This window comes from Vombatus ursinus, unplaced genomic scaffold (assembly GCF_900497805.2).
Source record: "Vombatus ursinus unplaced genomic scaffold, bare-nosed wombat genome assembly UNPS02011916.1, whole genome shotgun sequence".
NCBI classification, from domain to species: domain Eukaryota; kingdom Metazoa; phylum Chordata; class Mammalia; order Diprotodontia; family Vombatidae; genus Vombatus; species Vombatus ursinus.
This window is the reverse complement of record NW_020951694.1, coordinates 2,487,832-2,509,008: the sequence shown is the minus strand read 5'-3', so window position 1 is coordinate 2,509,008 and position 21,177 is coordinate 2,487,832. Positions and strand designations below refer to the sequence as shown.

The following is a 21,177-nucleotide window of genomic DNA, read 5'->3' as shown; positions in this document are numbered from 1 at the left end:
GTCAGATTTGCATTTGAAGTAAATGTTTTAATAGAAATGTATAGAATGGAATGGAGAGAGATGGAACAGATGACCTCTTCAGTTCCTTTTAACTCTAAATCTAAGATTCCATAATCTCTTTTATCCGGTCTTGTTAGAAGTTCTTCCCTTTTCCATAATTGTGAAAGTCATAGCCTTGTGTTCTCTTTCACTTTTTTATGATTTAACATTGGTCTTAGTTACTTGATCTCTCCTGTTGTCTGCATACTTGTTTTTTTTTTTTTTTGGAAAATGGCCTTTTAGAACCTCATTCTTCCTTCAACACTTTTACAGTTGAATTCCTTCGAGCAGCTCTGCATCAACTATACCAATGAGAAACTACAGCAGTTGTTCAATCATACCATGTTTGTCCTTGAGCAAGAAGAATACCAACGGGAAGGCATTGAATGGAATTTTATTGATTTTGGACTAGATTTGCAGCCCTGCATTGATTTAATAGAACGACCAGTAAGAATGCTCATTTTTTCCTGGTTTTACATGTTCATTTAGAGTCAGGTGGCAGTTACTGAAGCAATATGGAATAGTGGAGAGGGCACAAGAAATGAGATTCTAGACTTAGCTTAAATTTATAGAGTTAATGGCAGCAGCCAATTAAATTGGCAAGCAGCTTCTCATAATCTTCCCTTGTTCTTATTCCATTGCCAGAAATATCTAGAAATTCAATTGATTTAAATTGCATAATGGTAGTAGTGTTTAGTATTTCAAAGTGAAGGTTTCTTTTGCCATTCAGTTTCTTAGGTATGCCACAATGAGTCCTACCTATGTAATTATTGTGTATTTATTACTTCAGATTGTGGGCAAAATTTCTTCTATTATACCTGTGATTTTATTATTATATATCACTTAGGACAAGAAACTGCTTGTACCTATTCAGATCAGTATTTGTGCAGCAACTTATGTTCTTAGAGAATTGTCTATGGCAGTGAGATGTTAAATTATCTGCCCAGGTGTCACCCAGAAAGGATGGGTTAGAGGTGGGACTTAAATGTGGACTTCCTGACTCCCGGGCAGACTTTCTACCTACAATCCCAGTCTGCCTCTCTGGGCGATTGTCAGAAGATATTCAAGTTCTCACACGTTCACAAAATATACATAATCAAATTCATGATACTATTCTTAGCTTGAAATTAACCAGTCTCTCTGTGTGTATTTGAAATGCTATGAAAGAAAAGGAATGATATCCACGTGCCCCTTCTCCCCCTTCTTAAGTCTGTTAGTTCTATTACTTCAAGCATAATTATACCCAAACCATGGGAGATGGAGAACTGTCCAATTAAAGGTATCTAGGTGGGAGATTTCATAACCTCCAATGGCTATTCAGTGTTTCAAAACCATTGATTTGTGTGGCAAGTATTAACCTAAGTTTGTCTTTGCCGCTGTTGTATAATTAAATGTTTTCTAGCCTTTATATGGCTCTAGATTCAGGGGCTAATTCTAGGAGCACCTCCTGATACTGACTACTCATGGGGCCTTAGTTTCCCCCCATAGCATAATTTCCTCATCTGTAAAATTGTTAAGATGGCCTCTGAGGTCCCATTCAATTCCAGATTTATGACACTATGATTCTTTCTGTGTTGGAGGAAATATTTGCAATTGTCTAAATGTCCTATTTGCTTGTAAGTTTGGATCGTAATAAAGTCAGAGCTTTTATTTATTTATTTTTTTCATTCTAATTTTTTTTATTAATTTATTTTGATTTATCAGTAATCACTTCCATATGCTTTTGAGTTTAAAATTTTTCTCCCCCTTCCTCCCCACCACCCTCCCCAAGACGGCGCAAAATCTGATATAGGCTATACATTTACATTCATGTTAAACGTATTTTCGCATTAGTGATATTGTATGTAGAAATTAAACCCAATAGGAGGAACCATAGAAAGAGGAAACAGAACTCAACAGAAGAGAAAAAAAATAACAATTCGGCTTCCATAGTTCTTTCTTTGGGTGTGGATAGCATTTTCCATCTAGAGGCCTCTGGAGATGTCTTAGATCCTTGTATTGCCAGGAAGGGTTAAGTTTATCAATATTAGTCATCACACAATGTGGCTGTTATTATGTACAACGTTCTCTTGGTTCTGCTCACTTCACTCAGCATCAGACCATACAAGTCTTTCCAGGTTTTTCTGAAGTCAGCCTGTTCATCATTTCTTATAGCACAATAGCATTCCATCACATTCATATACCACAACTTGCTCAGCCATTCCCCAATTGATGGGCATCCTCTCAATTTCCAATTCTTTGCCCCCACAAAAAGAGTGCTATGAATATTTTTGTACATGTAGGTCCTTTTCCCATTTGTGTGATCTCTTTGGGATATAGCCCTCGAAGTGCTATTGCTGGGTCAAAGGGTATGCACATTTTTATAGTCCTTTGGGCATAGTTCCAAATTGCTCTCCAAAATGGTTGGATCATTTCACAACTCCACCAACAATGCATTAGTGTTCCAATTTTCCCACATCTTCTCCAACATTTATCATTTTCCTGTTTTGTCATGTTGGCCATTCTGATAGGTGTGATGTGGTACCTCAGAGTTGTTTTGATTTGCATTTCTCTAATCAACAGTGATTTAGAGCGTTTTTTTCATATGTAAAGTCAGAGCTTTTAAAAAAATAAAGATACTTTTGTGAAGAAAAAAATAACTTGGTGTATATTTAAGGTCTGTGGCCTGGTCAGATAGCCCTGATCCAAGGATGGGGATGTGGATGGGGATGAAGCAAGTGGTCACTTGCTTCCTCTCCCTTGCCTCCTGCCAGTGGTGAATAGTCACTTCTAATTGAACCTTCTTATTTGATGTGAAACACACAAATATGCAATTCTTGAAGAGCTTTTTCTGTTATCTGTGGTTGCTGTTTCAAAGCAGAAAAAATATTGGGGTCTGGGAGTATGGGGTGTCAGAGGATGTACACTTAATAAAATACAGTATAGTAATACCACTTTATCTGAGTTTAGTCTTTTAACAACCCTAGCCCTTCTTAAGTTGTTGAAAAGTCATTGTAGTGAAGCGCTACACTTTACGCTTGAACTCTTGATTCCAAAATATGACTTTCATTTAATAAATAATTCTTAACAACCTTAGTTTGTTGATTTCACAACTCCTAGCAAATTATAACAGATTCTTAACCTCTTTGTGTAATAAATTCCTTTGTTAGTCTGGTGTGTTATATATAGACCTCTTCTCAGAATGTTTTTAAATAATTGAAGGAAATGCTGGGAACAAATTTATTGGTGCTCAATTCTGTTCAAGAAGTAGCTATTTTCTGTTTGGGATATTGGATATTGTGATATACATTGGTTATCTTTCTCAGTATCTGCACCTTGTTTTGTTTGGCAATAATTAGCTTTTAGATTTTATGTATTTATTAATTTGGCCATAAAAAACAAAGAGGGGTGGCAGTGGGGAAAGCCCATCTTTCACCATTGGTATAGAGACCACAAGATAGTGTTCTAGAGTAGCATAATGGAATTAGAAAGCCCTGGATTCAAGTCCCACCAATGTGGACTATCGTGACACTGACGTGACAAAGTCACTTAAATTCTCAATGTCTTAAGCAATCCTAAGACTATAGTAGAATAGTGGTTGATCACTGTTGATGGAACCAGGAGTCCCATATACCAATGTCAAGGCCAAAATAAAAGGGTGGGTGGCTACAAGTACAGCCTGAAGTCACAGGCCCTTGTGGACCGACAAATAGCTACTCCAACAAGTGATATGAAATAATTAATTGATAGTGCCTAGTGAACACACCTTCCTCTAGTGAGTTTATAATAGAAGTAAGCAACAAGGGGAAACTTGGATCATTCAGCTTTGAGTCTTAGCCCAGAATGACTCTCCTCCTAGTTCAGTTCAATAAGCCTTCTTTATGCAATAATCCATAGTTGAGAATACTGGGCCTGGAGTGAATGTAGTGTTAGTGTGACTCAAGTAACTGTGTAATCTTTCTCTATTGTCTTTATTAAATAACTTAGCATAGTACTTCCCCCCCACCAGAACTCAGTAAGTAGTTTGAAGTAACATCACTTTGAAGTCTGCAATAGAAAACCTCAAAAGTAGACAGAACTGTATTATTTTACTGTACCTTAAATATTTTATAAAAAGTGTTAAACTATTTGCAGTACTTTTGTTTATCATTTAAGTGCTGAGGATAGTTGGCATAAATCTTTCAAAAGAGACTGTCTTTACCGAACATACTGGAAACTTTCATCACTTTATTTTAGCATTCTGAAGGAAACTGTAATAATTAGTCTGTCCATCTGTTCTTTCCTTTTCAAAACATGACCAGGCCACTTCAGTTTTCTAGCCATAAGCAACATCTAATAAATATATATGCAGTAGAACATAGATTTATACAGCAACTGTTTAGGTCATGGCACTCTGTGAGGCAAAGGTGGAGATACAGAGTTTAGGTAAACTGTGTCTTTGTTTTAGGGAGATTAATCTAGCAAAGAGCTACGTCCCCAGCCCAATGGAATAATATACAATATTGTAAGATAATGGGCAGCTAGGTTGCACAGTGGATAGAGCACAGGGCTTGGAATCAGGGAGACTCAATCTTCAAATCTGATTTGTGTGACCATGGGCAAGTCACTTAACCCAGTTTGCCTCAGTTCCTCATCTGTAAAATGAGTTGGAGAAGGAAATGGCAAACTACTCTAGTATCTTTGCCAAGCAAACCCCAAATGGGCTCATGGAGAGTCGGGCACGACTGAAATGACTGAACCACAAAAAGTACCTGAGAGCTACAAAACAAATGGGTTTTTGAAATTTGAAGGATAAAGTTGTAACAGGGGATTAGGTAGGGCATTCTGGAAGAGGATGTCCTGAACTGGACTTTCACACTCTGAGTAATAATCCAGTAGGCGAAAAGGAGTATACAAGGCAAAGGGGGACAGCATCTAATGCATGAGAGTAGGACACATTTTTGGATGACATAGTTGATCACTTTTAGTAGAGAGTAGCAGGGAGTAATAGGAGGGGATAATTTATGATGTGTAAAAAGGGCCTTAAATGCCAGGGGCAGTCTGCTCTATATTCAGAGGACAGTTATCTGTGTTTGAGAAGAATGGCTTGATTGGGAAAGGGAAGAGAATAGAAATGGGAAAGCCTGAAAGTATGCCTTGTACTAGAATGTCTATAGTGGGAATAGATAGCACTTACTCATATTTTAAGTAAAGCATGTTTGGAGGAGAATGTATACTGAATTTTAGCCATCGTAACTGGCAAACAAAGCTTCCTAGTCGTATGCCTGTGTAAACCAAAGGTTATCAAACACATGGCCCACAGATCATGGGCAGCTACAACATTCCTGAGGGCAGCCTAAACCAGATTACAATACAATTGTGAAATATTTAACAAAATAAATAAATTAATAAAAAAAGAAATAGGTAAACACATGTGGTTTTCTAAGTCAGTGTGTGGCCCACAGGGATCCTTATGTATAGTGTTGTGGCCCTGTTTCTATTTCAGTTTGATACCGTTGACTTGTCTAAATGACCATTATGTAGAAAATTGACTTAACCTTTAATATTTCATTCCCCAAGGTACAGGATAGGCAAAACATTCTCGTTTATAAACTTTTAGTATGTGTTACCACTACCCTTTTTTTTTCATCATACTATCCAGGTTTTCTCTATAGTTTTATATAATCCTAGAATTTTTTTTTCTGCATACATATAATTTTACCATTTATTATAAGATGAAAGCAAATTGCATACTAATGAGATGGATGTGCTTGTTTATTTTTACATAAAGAATTAAATGTTGGTGGAATATTTGATACTGCATTACTTAGAGCATCTTCAATGTATTTCAGAGTTGATTGATATTCTGATTTTATAATTGTCAATGCTGAGAATACCTCTTTGCATAAATATGTAGTACAGAATTGCAGAAGGGCCAATCAGAAATTGTTTAAAATTTTGTCCTAATCTCAAGCCAAAATTCATTTAATGATTTTTTTTTTTTTTAGGAAACTCAAGTTTTAAACCTGTGTCACTTGAACTTTTAATGGCAAATGACGGAGGCTTTTAATTTCAATTGAGTATTGTTTACAAACCCAACTTAGTTTTTTATAACAAATTTTCAGGGAAGTATTTCTGAAACTGTCTCCAGGCATTTCAGATGATCAATTATAATTATTACAATTAAATCTTTGGGAAGGTTATTTTCAATTATAAAATCATCTGTAGATGTAAACATTTCTAAAGAACCATTTTCTTTTTTTTGTTAATTTCTTTTTAGTTTTCAACATTCATTTCCATAAGCTTTTGAGTTTTAAATTTTCTCCTCCTTACGTCCCACCTCCCTTCTCAAGATGGCATATGATCTGATATAGGCTCTACATGTACATTCCTATTAAACATATTTTCACATTAGTCATATTGTAAAGAAGAATTGGAACCAATAGGAGGAACCACAAGAGAGAAGAAACAAAACAAAAGAGAAGAAGAAAAAAAGAGCAAATAATATGCTTCTCCATAGTTCTTTCTTTGGATGTGGATAGCATTTTCCATCATGAGACTTTTGGAGATGTCTTAGATCCTTGTATTGCTGAGAAGCACTAAGTCTATCAAAGTTAGTCATCGCACAACATGGCTGTTGCTGTGTACAACATTCTTCTGGTTCTGCTGATTTCACTCAGAGTCAGTCCATACAGGTCTTTCCAGATTCTTCTGAAGTTTAGGAGGTTTCTTGTAATACTTGAGCATGGAGAACAATAGAGGGGCGGTTGAAATATGTTAGATAAGAGGTGATAAGGACCGGAACTAAGGAGACATGTGAGTATAGAGAAGGGGTCAGATGTGAGAAATATTGTGGAATTTGGAAAGATTTGACTGCTGATTGGATTTGTTGAGTGAGGAGTCCCTGATAATGCAAAGATTACAAACCTGGGAGATTCAAAGTATGGTAGTGCCTCTAACATACTGGTTGTATGATCCTGGGCAAGTCACTTAATTTCTTAATTTCTTTGCAATTCTCTAACTCTGTAAGTTTCATGATAAAGGGAGTTTACTCACTGGGAAGGAGTTCCTTATATTGGTGAAATCACAGATCAGGTCTAATCCCCATCACCATTCCAGTAATTCAAATGGCAATTTCCAGTTTAGTCAAAGAAAGTCTGCCTATTATCCTGTTACGTATATCACTAGGCTCTAAACCTTAGAGAAGCAATTTCTGTGTACTTAATGAAAAAGTACAATAAAAACTGTTAATTATGAGGAGAAACTACAGATCACTAAAGGAATTATTTATGGTATTTAAGATGGATATAAAATTTTGTCAGTGACTATTGCTTTTTCTTTTTAGGCTAATCCACCTGGTGTATTGGCTCTTTTGGATGAAGAGTGCTGGTTTCCTAAAGCTACTGACAAGACCTTTGTGGAAAAATTGGTTCAAGAGCAAGGCACACACTCCAAGTTCCAAAAACCCAGGCAACTGAAAGACAAGGCAGATTTTTGTATTATTCATTATGCAGGAAAGGTAAGAGTTATGTCATAGTTAGATTTTCTTCAATTTGTGTTGTATCAAATGTTTTTCTTCAGTAAAAAAATAGCGTTTTTTTTTTTCAGGAAGGTGAAGCAGAACGGAAATATGAATGTGTTCATATTCTAATTGATATTTAAAGAAATGATTGTATGGATTCCATGCTGATTAAAACAACCTAGAATTCCGTTTAGCCCATTTCTTACATAAATCTTAAGGCTTTTTAGTTTAGCCTTGGATGTTATTTTATTTTATTTAAACAGTCCTCCCTCTTCCTTTTCTTACAGGTGGACTATAAGGCTGATGAGTGGCTGATGAAGAACATGGATCCTCTGAATGACAACGTAGCTACCCTTTTACACCAGTCGTCAGACAGATTTGTTGCAGAGCTTTGGAAAGATGGTAAGAAATGCATAAACTTTTTCCTGTCCGTAGGTTTATGATCTGGTACTTGTAATTAACCTAATTGGAATCATTGAAATTTTAGTTTATCTCATAGTCTGCTTTTATATAGTTATAAGTAGAAGCTGTTTTTCTCCCTAGAGCAGGGCTGCCGTTTTAACGGAATTTGTCTATCTTAAGGATAATTCAGCTTAAAAATAAATAAAATATTTAGAAAATTGGGCATATACCTGGTTTTCTGGTGAGGATGAATTGTGTTACAGGAGAAAATTAGATACTTAAAATAAAGGATAAGAGCTGAAATGGACCTTAGAAATCTAGTCCAATCATTTCCTAGACTCAAAGTCATAGACAGTTGCAAAGAATAACTAGTGCTAATCTGCATTAGCACACAAAGAAAAGTGCTCTATTCATTCACAGATGAAGTCTTTTCCCTCAGATCTGTCCCCTTTCAGATTTTGCAGTATTAGGAAATTGATAAGAGACTACTTGAAGCTCTATCTTCTGAGTACCTGGTTGGTGCAAGGGTGCCCAGGAACTGGCAAAGCAACCAATGAATGCCTTATATCTGCATCTGCTCCTCTTGCTTCTGGCCCTTGCTCTGCTTTTGTTCTTGAAAATCTGTGCTGCAGATTTATTTAATTTGTTTTCAAAACTGAGTAAAATTGTTTTTATGATTTGGTGCTTCAACCTAATGTAGTCCATGCTCACAAAAGTACAAGTAAAAGAAATTACCTATACTATACTATCTCTGCCATTCACTTCTTTTCATTGTCTCTGAGTTCTCTCTCATTTCCTTGCTGTTTGTGGTGGAACTCCAAGAACTCTCCTTTATTCTGATTTTATCTGCCTTACCCCTAGCTTTGTCTCAGTCCTGCTATTCTGAAAGCACCTCCAGAGCCCAGAAATCTTTCCAGATTCCTTCTCAGAAGCCAACGAATAAAGAGACAAGAGAAAATGCAACTCAGAGGAAGCAGAAATAGGCACATGTAGCAAATGGAAAAGTAAGGGGAGGGGCAGCTAGGTGGTACAGTGGATAGAGCACTGACCCTAAATTCAGGAGGACCTGAGTTCAAATCTGGCCTCAGACACGTAACACTTACTAGCTGTGTGACCCTGAGCAAGTCACTTAATCCCATTGCCTAACCAAAAAAAAAAAAAAAAAGTAAGGGGGAAAAAGGAGAGAGATATAGAGAACCAGTATGGCTTTCTGGGTGAGTGCCTGCTGCCCAGTAAAACTATTCTTTCAAGAGCAGGCTGTCTTTTGGAATGTATGTGTGAAACATGTGAGGGTATTTGTTTATGAGTACCTGGGCCTACGTGAAAAAGAGAGTGATTGTGGAGCTAAACTCAAGTTCCAAAGGATCAAGGAGGGGAGATTGGTTTCCAATAATTAAAATAGAAGCTTCAGTACTCTCAGACATTAAGTGAAAATCTGTTTGTTACTGAGTAACACACAATATTCTTAAGTGAATTCAGTCTGTCAGGCCATGTGAGAAGTGTGGAACTCCGTTGCTTTGAACTTATTCAGGCACTATAAAAAATTGTATCTTCTACTGAAAAATGGCTCTGGGTCTTGGTATGATCAGGTCTGTCTTAGGGGGTAATGGACAATCTGCCACAGTGGCAGTGGCATTTACACTAAGAAACGTGTGTTGCAAGAGTAGAGGAATGAAATGGCTAGTCATTCAGCAAGAAGTATTTGTTGCATGCCTACTGTAAGAGGCTCTGTGGCCTACTGGATAAAAGTCTGACCTAGAAGCCAGGAACTTGGGTTTAAATCCTGCCTCTGACACATGCCAGCTATATGTCGGTCCTTGGGTAAGTCACTCAGTGTTCTATACAACTCCCAAAGGCTTAAGATTCAGAAAAGTTGCCAATTTGTATTCTTAGAGGATTTTTCTTCACCCAGGATGTCCTTATACCAATGAAATCACAGTTCAGTTTCTCTCCTACTATATGTATCTTTGTGCAGGATACATAGTTTTGTAAGGCAACACAAATACCTGCAATAAACAATAGCATAGAATAAGGGCATGTGTTTGATAACAGATAAGGGAATGAAAACTCAGACCTGAATGGATCAGGGAGAATCATGCAGCTGACATTTGGTGAATCAAGTCTTAAGGGAATGATAGGATTTTGACAGGGGAATATGTGGATTTATTCATCTCAGGCAGAGCAAGAGTAAATATGGGAAATCAAAATGCATATTTGGATAGGTTCCAGGTTGGAATGGAAAAGACTGGTGGATTTGGAATGATAGGACTTAGGTTTGAATCTTGTCTCTGCTTCTTACCACTTGTATGTCCTTGGTCAAGTCACTTAAGCTTACAGTTACCTCTTTTATAGAATGAATGAAATGGACTGGAAGATACCTAAGTCTTTTGGCTGGAGCATAGGGAGGAGTGAGTAAACAATGCCAGAAAAATAGGGTACAGCCAGGTTTTAGAGGGTTTTGGTTCCCAGGGAGAGGATTATGAACTTCATTCAGTAGGCAGTAAGGAATCACCTGAAATATTGTGATGTAACCTGCATATAAGGAATGTATGTGAAGAATGGAAAGTGAGTACAAGTGGGAAAACTTTAGAGACTATTGTAAATGAACCCAAACTAGGGTGATGACATAGAAATTTCAATAATAATGACATTGGATGTAAAAGATGTTGTTGAGGTAAAATTGTTACAACTTGAGAGGTGAGGAAAAAGAAAAAGTGAAAGATTTCTAATATGAGAGTTAGGATGAATGGTGAGGCCATTGCTAGAAGTAAAGAAGTACAGGTTTTGGGGGAAAATAAGTCAAGGTTTGCATATGTTGAGTTGGAAGGTCCAATAGGACATCCAGGTAGAGATGTCCTATAGACAGCTCGAGAAGAAAACAAGGTCAAAGCAAGAAATATCAGTTGGGGAATCATCAATGCAGAGGTGAAAGTTCTAGCCATGGGTATGATCAAGTTTGCTGAGGGATAGAATGTAAAGAGGGAAGAGAAGAGTCTTGAAGACTGAGCTTAGTGTTCATATTAAGGGATAAGGAAAAAGAGACAAAAAAGAGTTGAAAAGGAGGTTGCTTATGGGAGTTACTGATCATTTTGATGTCTTCCTTCATTAACTTGATACTATAGGGATTATACAGTGCCTTGAAGGAGGCAGGTATGTGTCCTAGCACCTTACTAAGAGGATGCAAGGAATTTGTCTAGTCCACAGGCAGTGGGCCTACCACTGATATGATTGGTGACTGAGCTATAGGGAATGGACATTTGTTGGAAGAAGAACTGTCTTCTTTTCCCTCCCTTCCTCCCTCCCTTCCCATCCTCATGTTGCCTGTAGCTAGGGAGGGACAATTCTTTTGACAAGGGTTAATTCCCCCAGAATCCATTTAATTATCTGGAAGGCAGACCCATTCTCTCTGGACCAGAGGAGTCTTCTCACAAATCAATAATGTAGCTCACATTGGCTTTTGGGAGTACATGCTTTTTGTAATTCGCACTTCCATAGACAAGTTAGGTTCCCAGAGTTAGGCTGATTATAAGAGTTCTGGGGGAATCACTGAAGAGTCAGGATTGACTTTCTCTTATGCTGTTGGTTAGAGCCATCACCAGTATACTTCCCCCCATCAAGATTATCAATTGAGCATTAAGTCAGCCAGCCTTAGGTAACTTTTAGAAAGGAATATTTACTAAGGTAGTCTATTAAGAACAGTTCTCCACAAACATCTGTGTCGCAGTCTTGTGGGGGCAAGCCCATTGAGTACCTATGGCAAAAGGGTAAGTGACATAGCTCTTGGTTGCTAGAAGACTTATTTCCATTATGGGGTGATCCAAGAAATGCCCCTTAAGTATGGTCTTATCTCTTTGCTGGTTGACATATGAGTCCATTTTGTCCTTGGCTCCTGAAGGTGTACCCACTGCTTCCTGCTAATCAGTCTGAGGATACAGTTTAGGACCGTGATGGGAAGATGGAAAGTCTAGTATACTCAGGACCATCATTTCACTTCATCCAGTGGCTCTCAAAGACTTTTCACACTTAGTCTAAGGTTTTTTGATTAAGAAGTGTTTTCATCTAGTTAAACTATCAGAGCTAACAGAGATAAAATAGGACAAAGTTTTTTTAAACTTTTAGAGGCACTATTTGGACCATTTCACACATTGTAATGTTATCATCTTGAAGAGATAATTCATCAAATTTGCCAGATGCTTCCTTGATTAGGGCCTCCCCCCCACACACACACACACACTCTATACATACTTAACAAAGTTATTAGAGTGTTAAGAGGTGAACCTGGAGAATTTGGGGTTTGGAAAATTAAAGGAGAAGTGAGTATACACAGGGAAGCCTTATGGTGGTCCACAGTGTCACATACTGCGAAGAGGTAAAGGATGAAGAGAATTTTTGAAACATCTTCCAATTTTGTGATTAGGAACCTGTTGGTGACCTTTGAGTAAAGTAGTTTTTGTAGATTAGTGAAAATAGTAAGAACTTATTAAACTCTTACTACTGTGATAAGCACTAGACGTACAATAAAGGGCAGAAACATACTGTCATAATTTGACGGGAGAGACAATATGCAAAAAATTACAGATCGAAGGTGTGTGTGTGTGTGTGTGTGTGTGTGTGTGTGTGTGTATAGTATAAATGGAAAATAATTGCAGAGTGAACCCTTTAGTACTAGGGAGGACTGAGTAAGATTTCCTGAAGAAGTGATTTGAGTTGAGTTGTGAAGGAAGCCAGGAGGCACAGATGAGGAAGGAGAGTGTTCCAGACATGGAGGGAAACAATGAAAAGGCATGAAGTTAGAAGATGGAGTGTTGTATTTGAAGAATAGCAAGTAGATCATTGTCACTGTGTTTAAAAAAAAATGTGAAGGGGAATAAAGTATAAGGAGATTGGAAAGGTAGGAAGGGGCCTCGTGATGAAAACGCTTTAAAAGCCAAATGATGATTTTATATTTGATCTTAAAGGTGGAAGTGAGCTACTAGAGTTTTCAAGGGGGCACATAGTCAAAGTTTCACTTTAGGAAAATTGCTTTGTCAAGCTAAGTTGAAGATGGATTGGAATGAGGAGAAACTTGAAGTGGGGAGACCTATCAGAAGGCTTTTGTAGTACTCTAGGCTTGGGGTGTTGAGGACCTGTACCAGGGTGTCAGCTGTATGAGTAGAAAGAATGAAATGAGACACTTGAGACATTTTGTGACAAAAGGAGACATTTCATGAAGGTAGAAACAAGACATGGCAGTAGATTGGACAGATGAAGTGAGTGCTAGTGAAGAGTCTGGGAGGATGCTGGTACTTTTGAGAGTAAAAGGGGAGTTTTTTAGGAGAAAGGTAACGTTCTGTTTTAGGCATACTGAATCCAAGTTGTGAGGAGAAAATAGTGAGGACATTGATGTATTCAATATAGACAACTTTACTGAGAAGTTTGGAGTTGAAGGGAAGGTGATATATAGGATGATACCTCAGTGTTTTTAGATAGATAGGAACCAGTGAAATTGAAGATGCATGAGAACTTGAGGATTGCAAGAGTAAGGTTCTAAAAAGAGGGTAGACGGAATGGAAAAGGAAAAACTGTTGTCTTCTGAGACAGGAAATGGGAGAAATTTTAAGGAGTTGAGGCAGTTTCTACTGGGTGGACTTAATCTTTTGAAATATGAGGCCATCATTTGTTGGACTTCTAAACAGAAATGAGATTAGAGACTTGAGGGAGGAAAAATTTTAGTTCCTCTATTGGTAGTGAATAAGAGAAATTGAAGGCAAGAAGGTTGTGAGAATATGGAATTTTAGAGTTCTTTGGGGTAGTACAGTTTTGTGAGACAGTAAGGTTTAAGATGTGACCCACTATTTGGCCAAAGTAGGGTGAAGAAGAATGACTGTTGAAATTGAGAATGTTGAAGATTTATGTGGTAAGGATGTTCAGTATTCTTGATGATGACCCATTTAATTCTCCAAATATCATACAGTGTTCTGTCGGTGGAAGGAACCTTAAAGATAATCTCTTCTTTTATTTTTGCAGAAGATGGGGTAAAAAAGGAAGATATATGAGCCATGTCATTACCACTGGAAATGGAAAGAAATTAAAAAATATGAGAAGAGATTCAGGTGGAAACTGGTCCTTTTGATGCCTTAAAAAGTTGTTTTCTATTATGTATAGTATTCTTTCTCATGAAAAGAAAAATAGATGTTTAAATTATTGGCAACATCAAACTATAATTTAGAGGATCTAGATTCTACTCCTGATTCTGACTTAGAAGTATATTTTCTTAGGAGTGTAGAAAGATCACGAGGGCAGAGACATTATTTTGTATTTTCTCAGACAGGCTATTTTAGGTTCATCCAAGGTTCTCAAGTTCATTCTGTAAGTTTTTACTGAGCGCTTACACTGAACTAGTTTTTAAGACCCTGAGGGAAATACAAAGAAATATGACACAATCACTGCTTCTAGTATCTTACAATGGTACTTGTAAGTCAGTATGTTCTTAGGTGGAAAATTTGAGGCTAACCCTGCCTCTTAATTTCCCTGGGCCGCCTCCATCCTGTTTCTCCTTTCTTTCAGCACCATGCTCTCACTAACCTCTGATATCTTCCACTAGTAGTATCAAGGCTTTAAGCAGTAGTAGTTTCGGAGCATCTACTATTTACAAGGCAAAATTTTTAGGCATCAACATCTATAGTCAAAATTGAAGAAATTTTGTAGCAAAGAGTAGGAAGAAGCCGACTTGGCCATAGCCATTAGGGGTCTCTCAATTGCAAATTGTGGTGGTTGTAGCAATGCTAAATTTGGCTTGTATGCATGAATTTATTTGAAGTTTAAGATGTGGATAGTTTTTGAAGGATGAAGAATTTTTCTTAGGGATACTTTTTAAATGACTCAACCTCAGGAAAGAAAGAGGTGAGTTGGGATGGATGAAAATTTTTTTCTGACAGATATAAAAACTAGCAAACTACGTGATTTCTCTTTTTGTACTGCATTTAAATATACAAGGGAAAAAGGTAAGTTAACGCTGATGATAACTTAATTGCTTCATGAGGATGTACTAACATTGAGTATAAAACATTTAAGCTAGCTTTAAACCCTCTTATTTTCTTCTGAAACAAAGATTGCATTCAGATTTTACAGATTTTTCTGAAGGTCAAACAAGGAGAAATAAGATTCATTGGTGGCAGCCCTGCCCTAGAGACATAATGCCCCCAGCCTATATGTGTTTTCATATACTCTCACATGTAATTTTGGGGATTCCTTTTTGAACACAGATTTCTTTTCATGAGCTGATGATTTTATCTGTTAATCCAGGTTATTATCTCTTAAGGTTCTTGTAACAAGAAATTTCTCATTACGGACATTTCATAAAGTGTACTGTGACTTATGAGACATTTTCATGAATAATTGTGTGGTTGCTAGCTATTTGAAAATTATTGAGCTTCATTGGAAAATTTGTATCTACTACTTTGTAGATTTTTAACAGTATGGTACAGTAGCACTTCCTTTGAATTTCGCTTTACTTTATTATAGTTATCTGCATGCCATTATCACCAAATTTTACAAATTTCCTATTGAAATAATTAAAGCAACACATTTATTATTATATTTAGATATAAAATAAGCTGATTTTTACATTCATTTTAGTCCCTTAAGTTACTATAATTTTGCCTCATTTGAAAGCATATAGTGTTTATAGAGTGAGTCTTATACACAAATATCTCTAACAATACCACACCATTCACTTAAGGGGAAGAACACTTAATAAAAGTTGACAAATACTGATCATGATATGTATGTGTACAGAGTCTGGAATCAACTTTCTTCCCCCTTACTATTCTTTCCAGTAAATTTAGCCACCCTCAGATTGATCAGAGAGGCAATGATGAAGGAGTATAAAGAAAGCTGACTTTGAAGCCAGGAAAGACTTGGGCTCAAGCTCTGCCTTTGACATACTGGCTGTGTGACTCTGGGCAAGTCACTTAACCTCTTAGTGCTCTAGGCAACTCCTTAAGACTATGAGCTGAAGAGAAGGTTCTGACCTGAATTGATAGGGGAAGCTTCTTTACCCAGGAGTTCCCTCTATCAAGGATGTCACAGTTCCTATCTCTGTCTTAGATTCATTAGATTTAATTGTTCTATAAAGAACCCTATCCCAATGTGAAAATCTTATATATTTGCATGGAATCTGTTATGGCCTGGTTATTTTTGTAGCCCAGTTTCAAAGTTTACTTGTGATATCAAATGTTCTGCGTACTAACAAAAGTGTTTTATGTATCTGCTCTTCTGTCCTTCTGTTTTTTGCTGTTTCTCTGCCTTAGAGATTCAGAATATTCAGAGAGCTTCTTTCTATGACAATATTTCTGGTCTTCATGATCTACCAGGTGAATGTATAAAAACTGTAGGTCTTCTCAAAACCAAAGAATTGTATTCCCACAGGAAAATTTTTTTTTCTTTTTTCTTTGGGTGGGGGGAAGTAAGAGGGTGGGAGAGGGAGGAGGAATGGATTGTTGGTTTGGGGTTGGGGGGAGGTTTGGTTATTTTTGCTCATAGGTTTGCATGATTCTTTCATTTCATGCTGTATTATACTGCCTCAAAGCAACTGTTTGAGTGCATACCAGTTCAATTGCTACTGCCTACATTTTGCTTATTATTTTATACACAGCTATTACAGGCCTGCAAATTAAAAGGTATGTGATTACCTTTTTGAATAGTGCTGTTTTGATACAAGCTTTCCAAATAATTAAATATTGATGTTAGATAGCTTTTTGGTATATTATTTGCCTTTGAGCCAACTTTAAAGTGCAGTGCTGAAGAGTTTTAAGGATTTAAACAATAAAATATGGTGGACACATAGTTGTTTCAGATGTTTGCATTTCACTATTACATTGTAAGAATGTATTTGTAATATTTAGCATGTTATAGGGAATAGAGCCAACTTCTGAGTCAGGAAGACTTGAATTCAAGTCCTTCCCATGGTGTGTCATGACACACATCAATGTGATGACTATGTGACTGTGTAACTGAGAAAGTCACTTAACCTCTCATTACCCCTCTTGTACCAGTCTGCATTAGTAATGGAGAGTTGGGAGTTCTCTAAACCAATGAAAACGCAAGTCTGATTAAAAAAACAAAATGAGATCCGTTTGGCTTCTGTTAAAGTACTTTGAAATACTAAAACTGGGTCTAGGTTGGGGCTGCAATGCTAAATGGAACTATGCTGTGTTTGAATTTTTATGTTTATGTTTGACTCTGTTGGATAGAGTTCAGGATTGGTACCTTTTGTCCTTTCTTCTCTGTAGCACATCCTGATCAAGATTAGTGACATCAGGTTGCTCAGAATTAGTTGTAATTCATATTTCTATATTGCCTAACATAAATTGTCATTGATATTGACAGCCTTTTGATGTAGGTAGTATAGTTATTATTATCTTCCTTTGAGTTACTGGATGAAATTGAGAGTGTTAGCAACTAGGAAAACAAAATTGAGTTCTTCTTGGAATGACTAGATTAAAATTTCTCAAGTGATTGAAAACATCTCAGGTCTCAAAAAAAAATCAGCTTCTTTTCAAAATATACTCTTTTGTGATTAAAACCACCATTTTTCCTTGTTGATGTCAAGTTCCCATCTCTGATAGCTCTTCCTTTCCTGTTCTTCAGAGGAAAGTGGACATCAGGTGTAAAGGCAAGAAATCTGCCAGAAGAATTGTAGTTACACTAAACAGTTCTTCTCTAGGAGAAGGAACAGCTCCAAAACCCAAAGAATGCTGACCCCAGAGAGTAGTAGAAATCATGGGTGATTGAGTAAAAAAGTTGAAAGTTGGAGATTGGTCTACCTGTGATAACATTGTGATAGGGGTTTCTTAAGATATGTCTTTACCCTTAAATTCATATATCTTACCCAGAAGCTCTTAGACTTCCTAGATTTATTAAAGAATTTTAGAGAGTTTGGTGACTTTCAAATACTATAAGAAGCAGTAATATTTAGAGGGCTTGCCTTGGTGACACTTCGTATCAGTGACTATGGGCAAGTCACTTCAATCAGTCAACAAGTATTTATTAAGTGCCTACTATGTGCTGTTCACTGTGCTAGGCATTGAAGATTCAAATACAAAGAACTGAACGATTCCTACCCAACAGAAGATTACTTTCTAATAGGACTGACATCCCATAAGACTCTTAAGTTGCCAATGCATATTAATAAAAGGAGTTTCCTTATCAAGAATTTTTATACCAGTAATTATTATCTTTGCCCCAAAATCCTCCCCGCCTACCTTCCGTACTACTATTGAGGGCAACACCATCCTCCCAGTCCATCAGGTTCACAACATAGGACTCATCCTGAGCTCCTTCCTCATTGTCTCTCATATCCAAGATGTTGCCAAGGCCTGTCGATTCGCCATTGCAGCGTCTCTCAAATATGTCTTCTTCTCTCCTCTGATACTTCCATCGCTCTGGTACAGGCTCTGCTGGTTGGTCTGACTGCTTCAAGTCTCTCCTCAATCCAGTTCGTCCTCCATTCAGCCACTAAAGTGATTTTCCTAAAGCACAAATCTTGACTCCCTCCCCAAACCTTGCCCCTCCATACACACATACTCTTTCTTTTTCTCTCAGTCAATTGCAGTGTCTCTCTTGCCTCCAGGAGGATCAAATAAAAAAAATCATCTGACCTTTCATAACCTAGTACTTCACTGTCTCTAATTGTTTTGTACTTTATTCCCCATCACATACTCTTCAATCCAGTAACACTGGCCTCCTTGCTATTCCATGAACAATACACTCTATTTCTTAGCTCTGGGTATTTTCTCTGGCTGTCTCCCGTGCCTAGGATGCTCTCTCTCTTTTCATCTCTACCTACTGGCTTCCTTTAAGCCCAGCTAAAACCCCATCTTCTATAGGAACCTTGTCCTAGTCTCTCTTGCCTCCTTTTGTATTCCCAGAGCTTAGCACAATGTCTGGCACATATTGTTGTTATTTAGTCATTCCATTTGTGTCCAACTCTTTTGTGACCCCATTTGGGATGTTCTCGACAAAGACACTGGAATAGTTTGCCATTTTCTTCTCCAGCTCTTTTAATAGAAGAGGAAACTGAAGCGAACAGGGTTAAATGAGTTGTCCAGGATTATACAGCTAGTAAGTGTCTAAGGCCGGATTTGAACTCAGGACTTCCTGACTCTAGATCTGGTGCTGTATCCGCTGCGCCACCTACCTCCTGCCCCTGGTGCGTAGCAGGGCATTATAAATGTTTAGTGACTGACTGACAGTGAAATCACAGGTTGGAACACACACACACACACACACACACACACACACACACAGGCTATGCCCCTAGGAACATAGTAATAATGATGATAATACTATTAACTTCCTCTGAGATTCCCCAATTACTGTCTTGTCTTGGAGCCTACTGTTACTGTTCAGTTCAGTTACTGAAGTCAGCTCAGTGTTAGGACTGTTCTTGACCTTTAGGGTTCACAATTCAGGCATTGTATTCAGTCTTGAATTAGTAAAATCAACAGAACTTCATTAACTGCTCACTATATATAATATTGTAGGCCCTAGGAGAGACACAACATTTAATAAGAAACAGTCTCTGCTCCCATCATGTTTATAGTCTAGTAAAGAGGTAAGATAATGATTACCACAGAAACACAATAGAGAAATTTTGTTTTAAAAGTGCTCTGTGATATCTGGGGGATGAGGGCAAAGTCAAGGAAGGAAAGCATCATGAAGGAGGTGGCATTTGAGTCTTGACTTTAAAGGATTGAAAGGAATGCAGCCAGTGAAGGCTAGCAATGAGCACACAGGAAATGCAGAAAGAAGTAAAGAAGTAAGAAAGCATAAGACCTGTCTAGGGCATAGTGTCATTTAAGTGGGACATCAGATGTGTAAAATATGGGATAAAGAAAAAGTTTAGTAGTACTTTGTTGTAAGGGGTCTTGAATGTCAAGAAAATGAATTTGAAGTTTGTAGGACAGTTATAATGATTTCGGAGCATACTCGTGCCTGGAGTGGGCCCAATGGAGAGGAAGGACTAATACAACTTTGGAAAGAAAAACTTTGGCAGGAGCCCAGGCACATAAAGATAAGGAGCTGGAGATGCTGAAGTAGAATTTATACTTGGTTACTGATGATATTTTAGAGGGAGAGGGATGGAGAAATGTGATACCAACATGGCACAGAACAGTGAACGGTGATGCCACTAACAAATAGAAAGAAATCTGAGAAGGTTTAGGTAAGAAGATAAATCTTTTGGACATGATGTTTGAAGGTAGAAAGCATACAGGTGGAGATGTCCTTTAGGCAGGTAGAAATTTGGGTTTTGGAACTCAGTGGAAAGGTCAAGACTAGAAATTTTTTTTTCAGTTATCAGCATATAGATGGTAGTTGAATCACTATAATTGTAAAGGGAGAAAATGTTGAGAAAGGAGAGAAAAAAAGCCAGAGACAGAACGTACCTTTAAGGGGTAAGGAAGAAGTTGAACAAACATTAAGTAAGTAAGTAGTAAAAGAAGTAGGAAGATAACCAAGAGACTGTTGTGTCTCTGAAGCTAAGGAGGGAAAGAGTATTCAGTAGGAGTGTTTTACAGTGAAGGGGAAGAGAAAGATGGGACTCTTTTGGAGTGGTGCAGAAGAATCCAAGGATTTATTCTGTAAAATGGAAAAGACTTGTACGTATTTGTAGGAAGATAGGAGGGAGCAAGTAGAGAGGGAGTGATTGAAGATGTACAAGAGAGAAGCGTTGATAAAAGTGAGAATGAGAGCAGAAGACACAGGAACAGAAGTATTGGCCTTGGTGAGTAAGGTTATCTCTTTTGTGACCGCAGGGAAGGAAAAGGACAGAAGAGGAGGCAGAAGGGGAGTGATAAAATAAATTAAAAAAAATTCTGATTGAAATCAATTGACTTTTTTTTCAATCTGTGAAAATGCACTCTTCCCTCTCTTCTTTCCCCTCCCCTATTTGGAGAATTTAAAAAAAAAAAAAAAACACTTAAAAACACATACATTTGAACAAAACAAATTCCCACATTTACCATATTTTTTTTTAAAAAAGTGTCAATATGTACCCTGAGTTCATCACCTCTCCGTCAGGAGTTGGACAGTATGTTTAATCATGAGTCTCTAGAATCGTGGCTAATGGTTGCGTTAAACAGAGTTCATAGTTCTTTCAAAGTTGATTATCTCTACAATATTGATATTAAATGATGATAAATCATTCTGGTTCTTCTCACTTCACTCTGCATCAGCTCATACAAGTCTTCCAAGGTTTCCAAGGTTTCTCTGAG

At 37.4% G+C, this 21,177-nt stretch overlaps 1 protein-coding gene across 1 annotated transcript in view; it reads left to right on the top strand.

Annotated features, from left to right (window-relative positions):
* MYH10 (myosin heavy chain 10) overlaps window positions 1-21,177 on the top strand; it is a 201,397-nt gene that overhangs the window by 93,265 nt on the left and 86,955 nt on the right. The window contains exons 13-15 of the mRNA XM_027857033.1: window positions 313-486; window positions 7,343-7,516; window positions 7,807-7,921. Of these exons, the coding sequence (XP_027712834.1) occupies window positions 313-486; window positions 7,343-7,516; window positions 7,807-7,921 (463 nt within the window). The remainder of the gene's footprint in view (window positions 1-312; window positions 487-7,342; window positions 7,517-7,806; window positions 7,922-21,177) is intronic.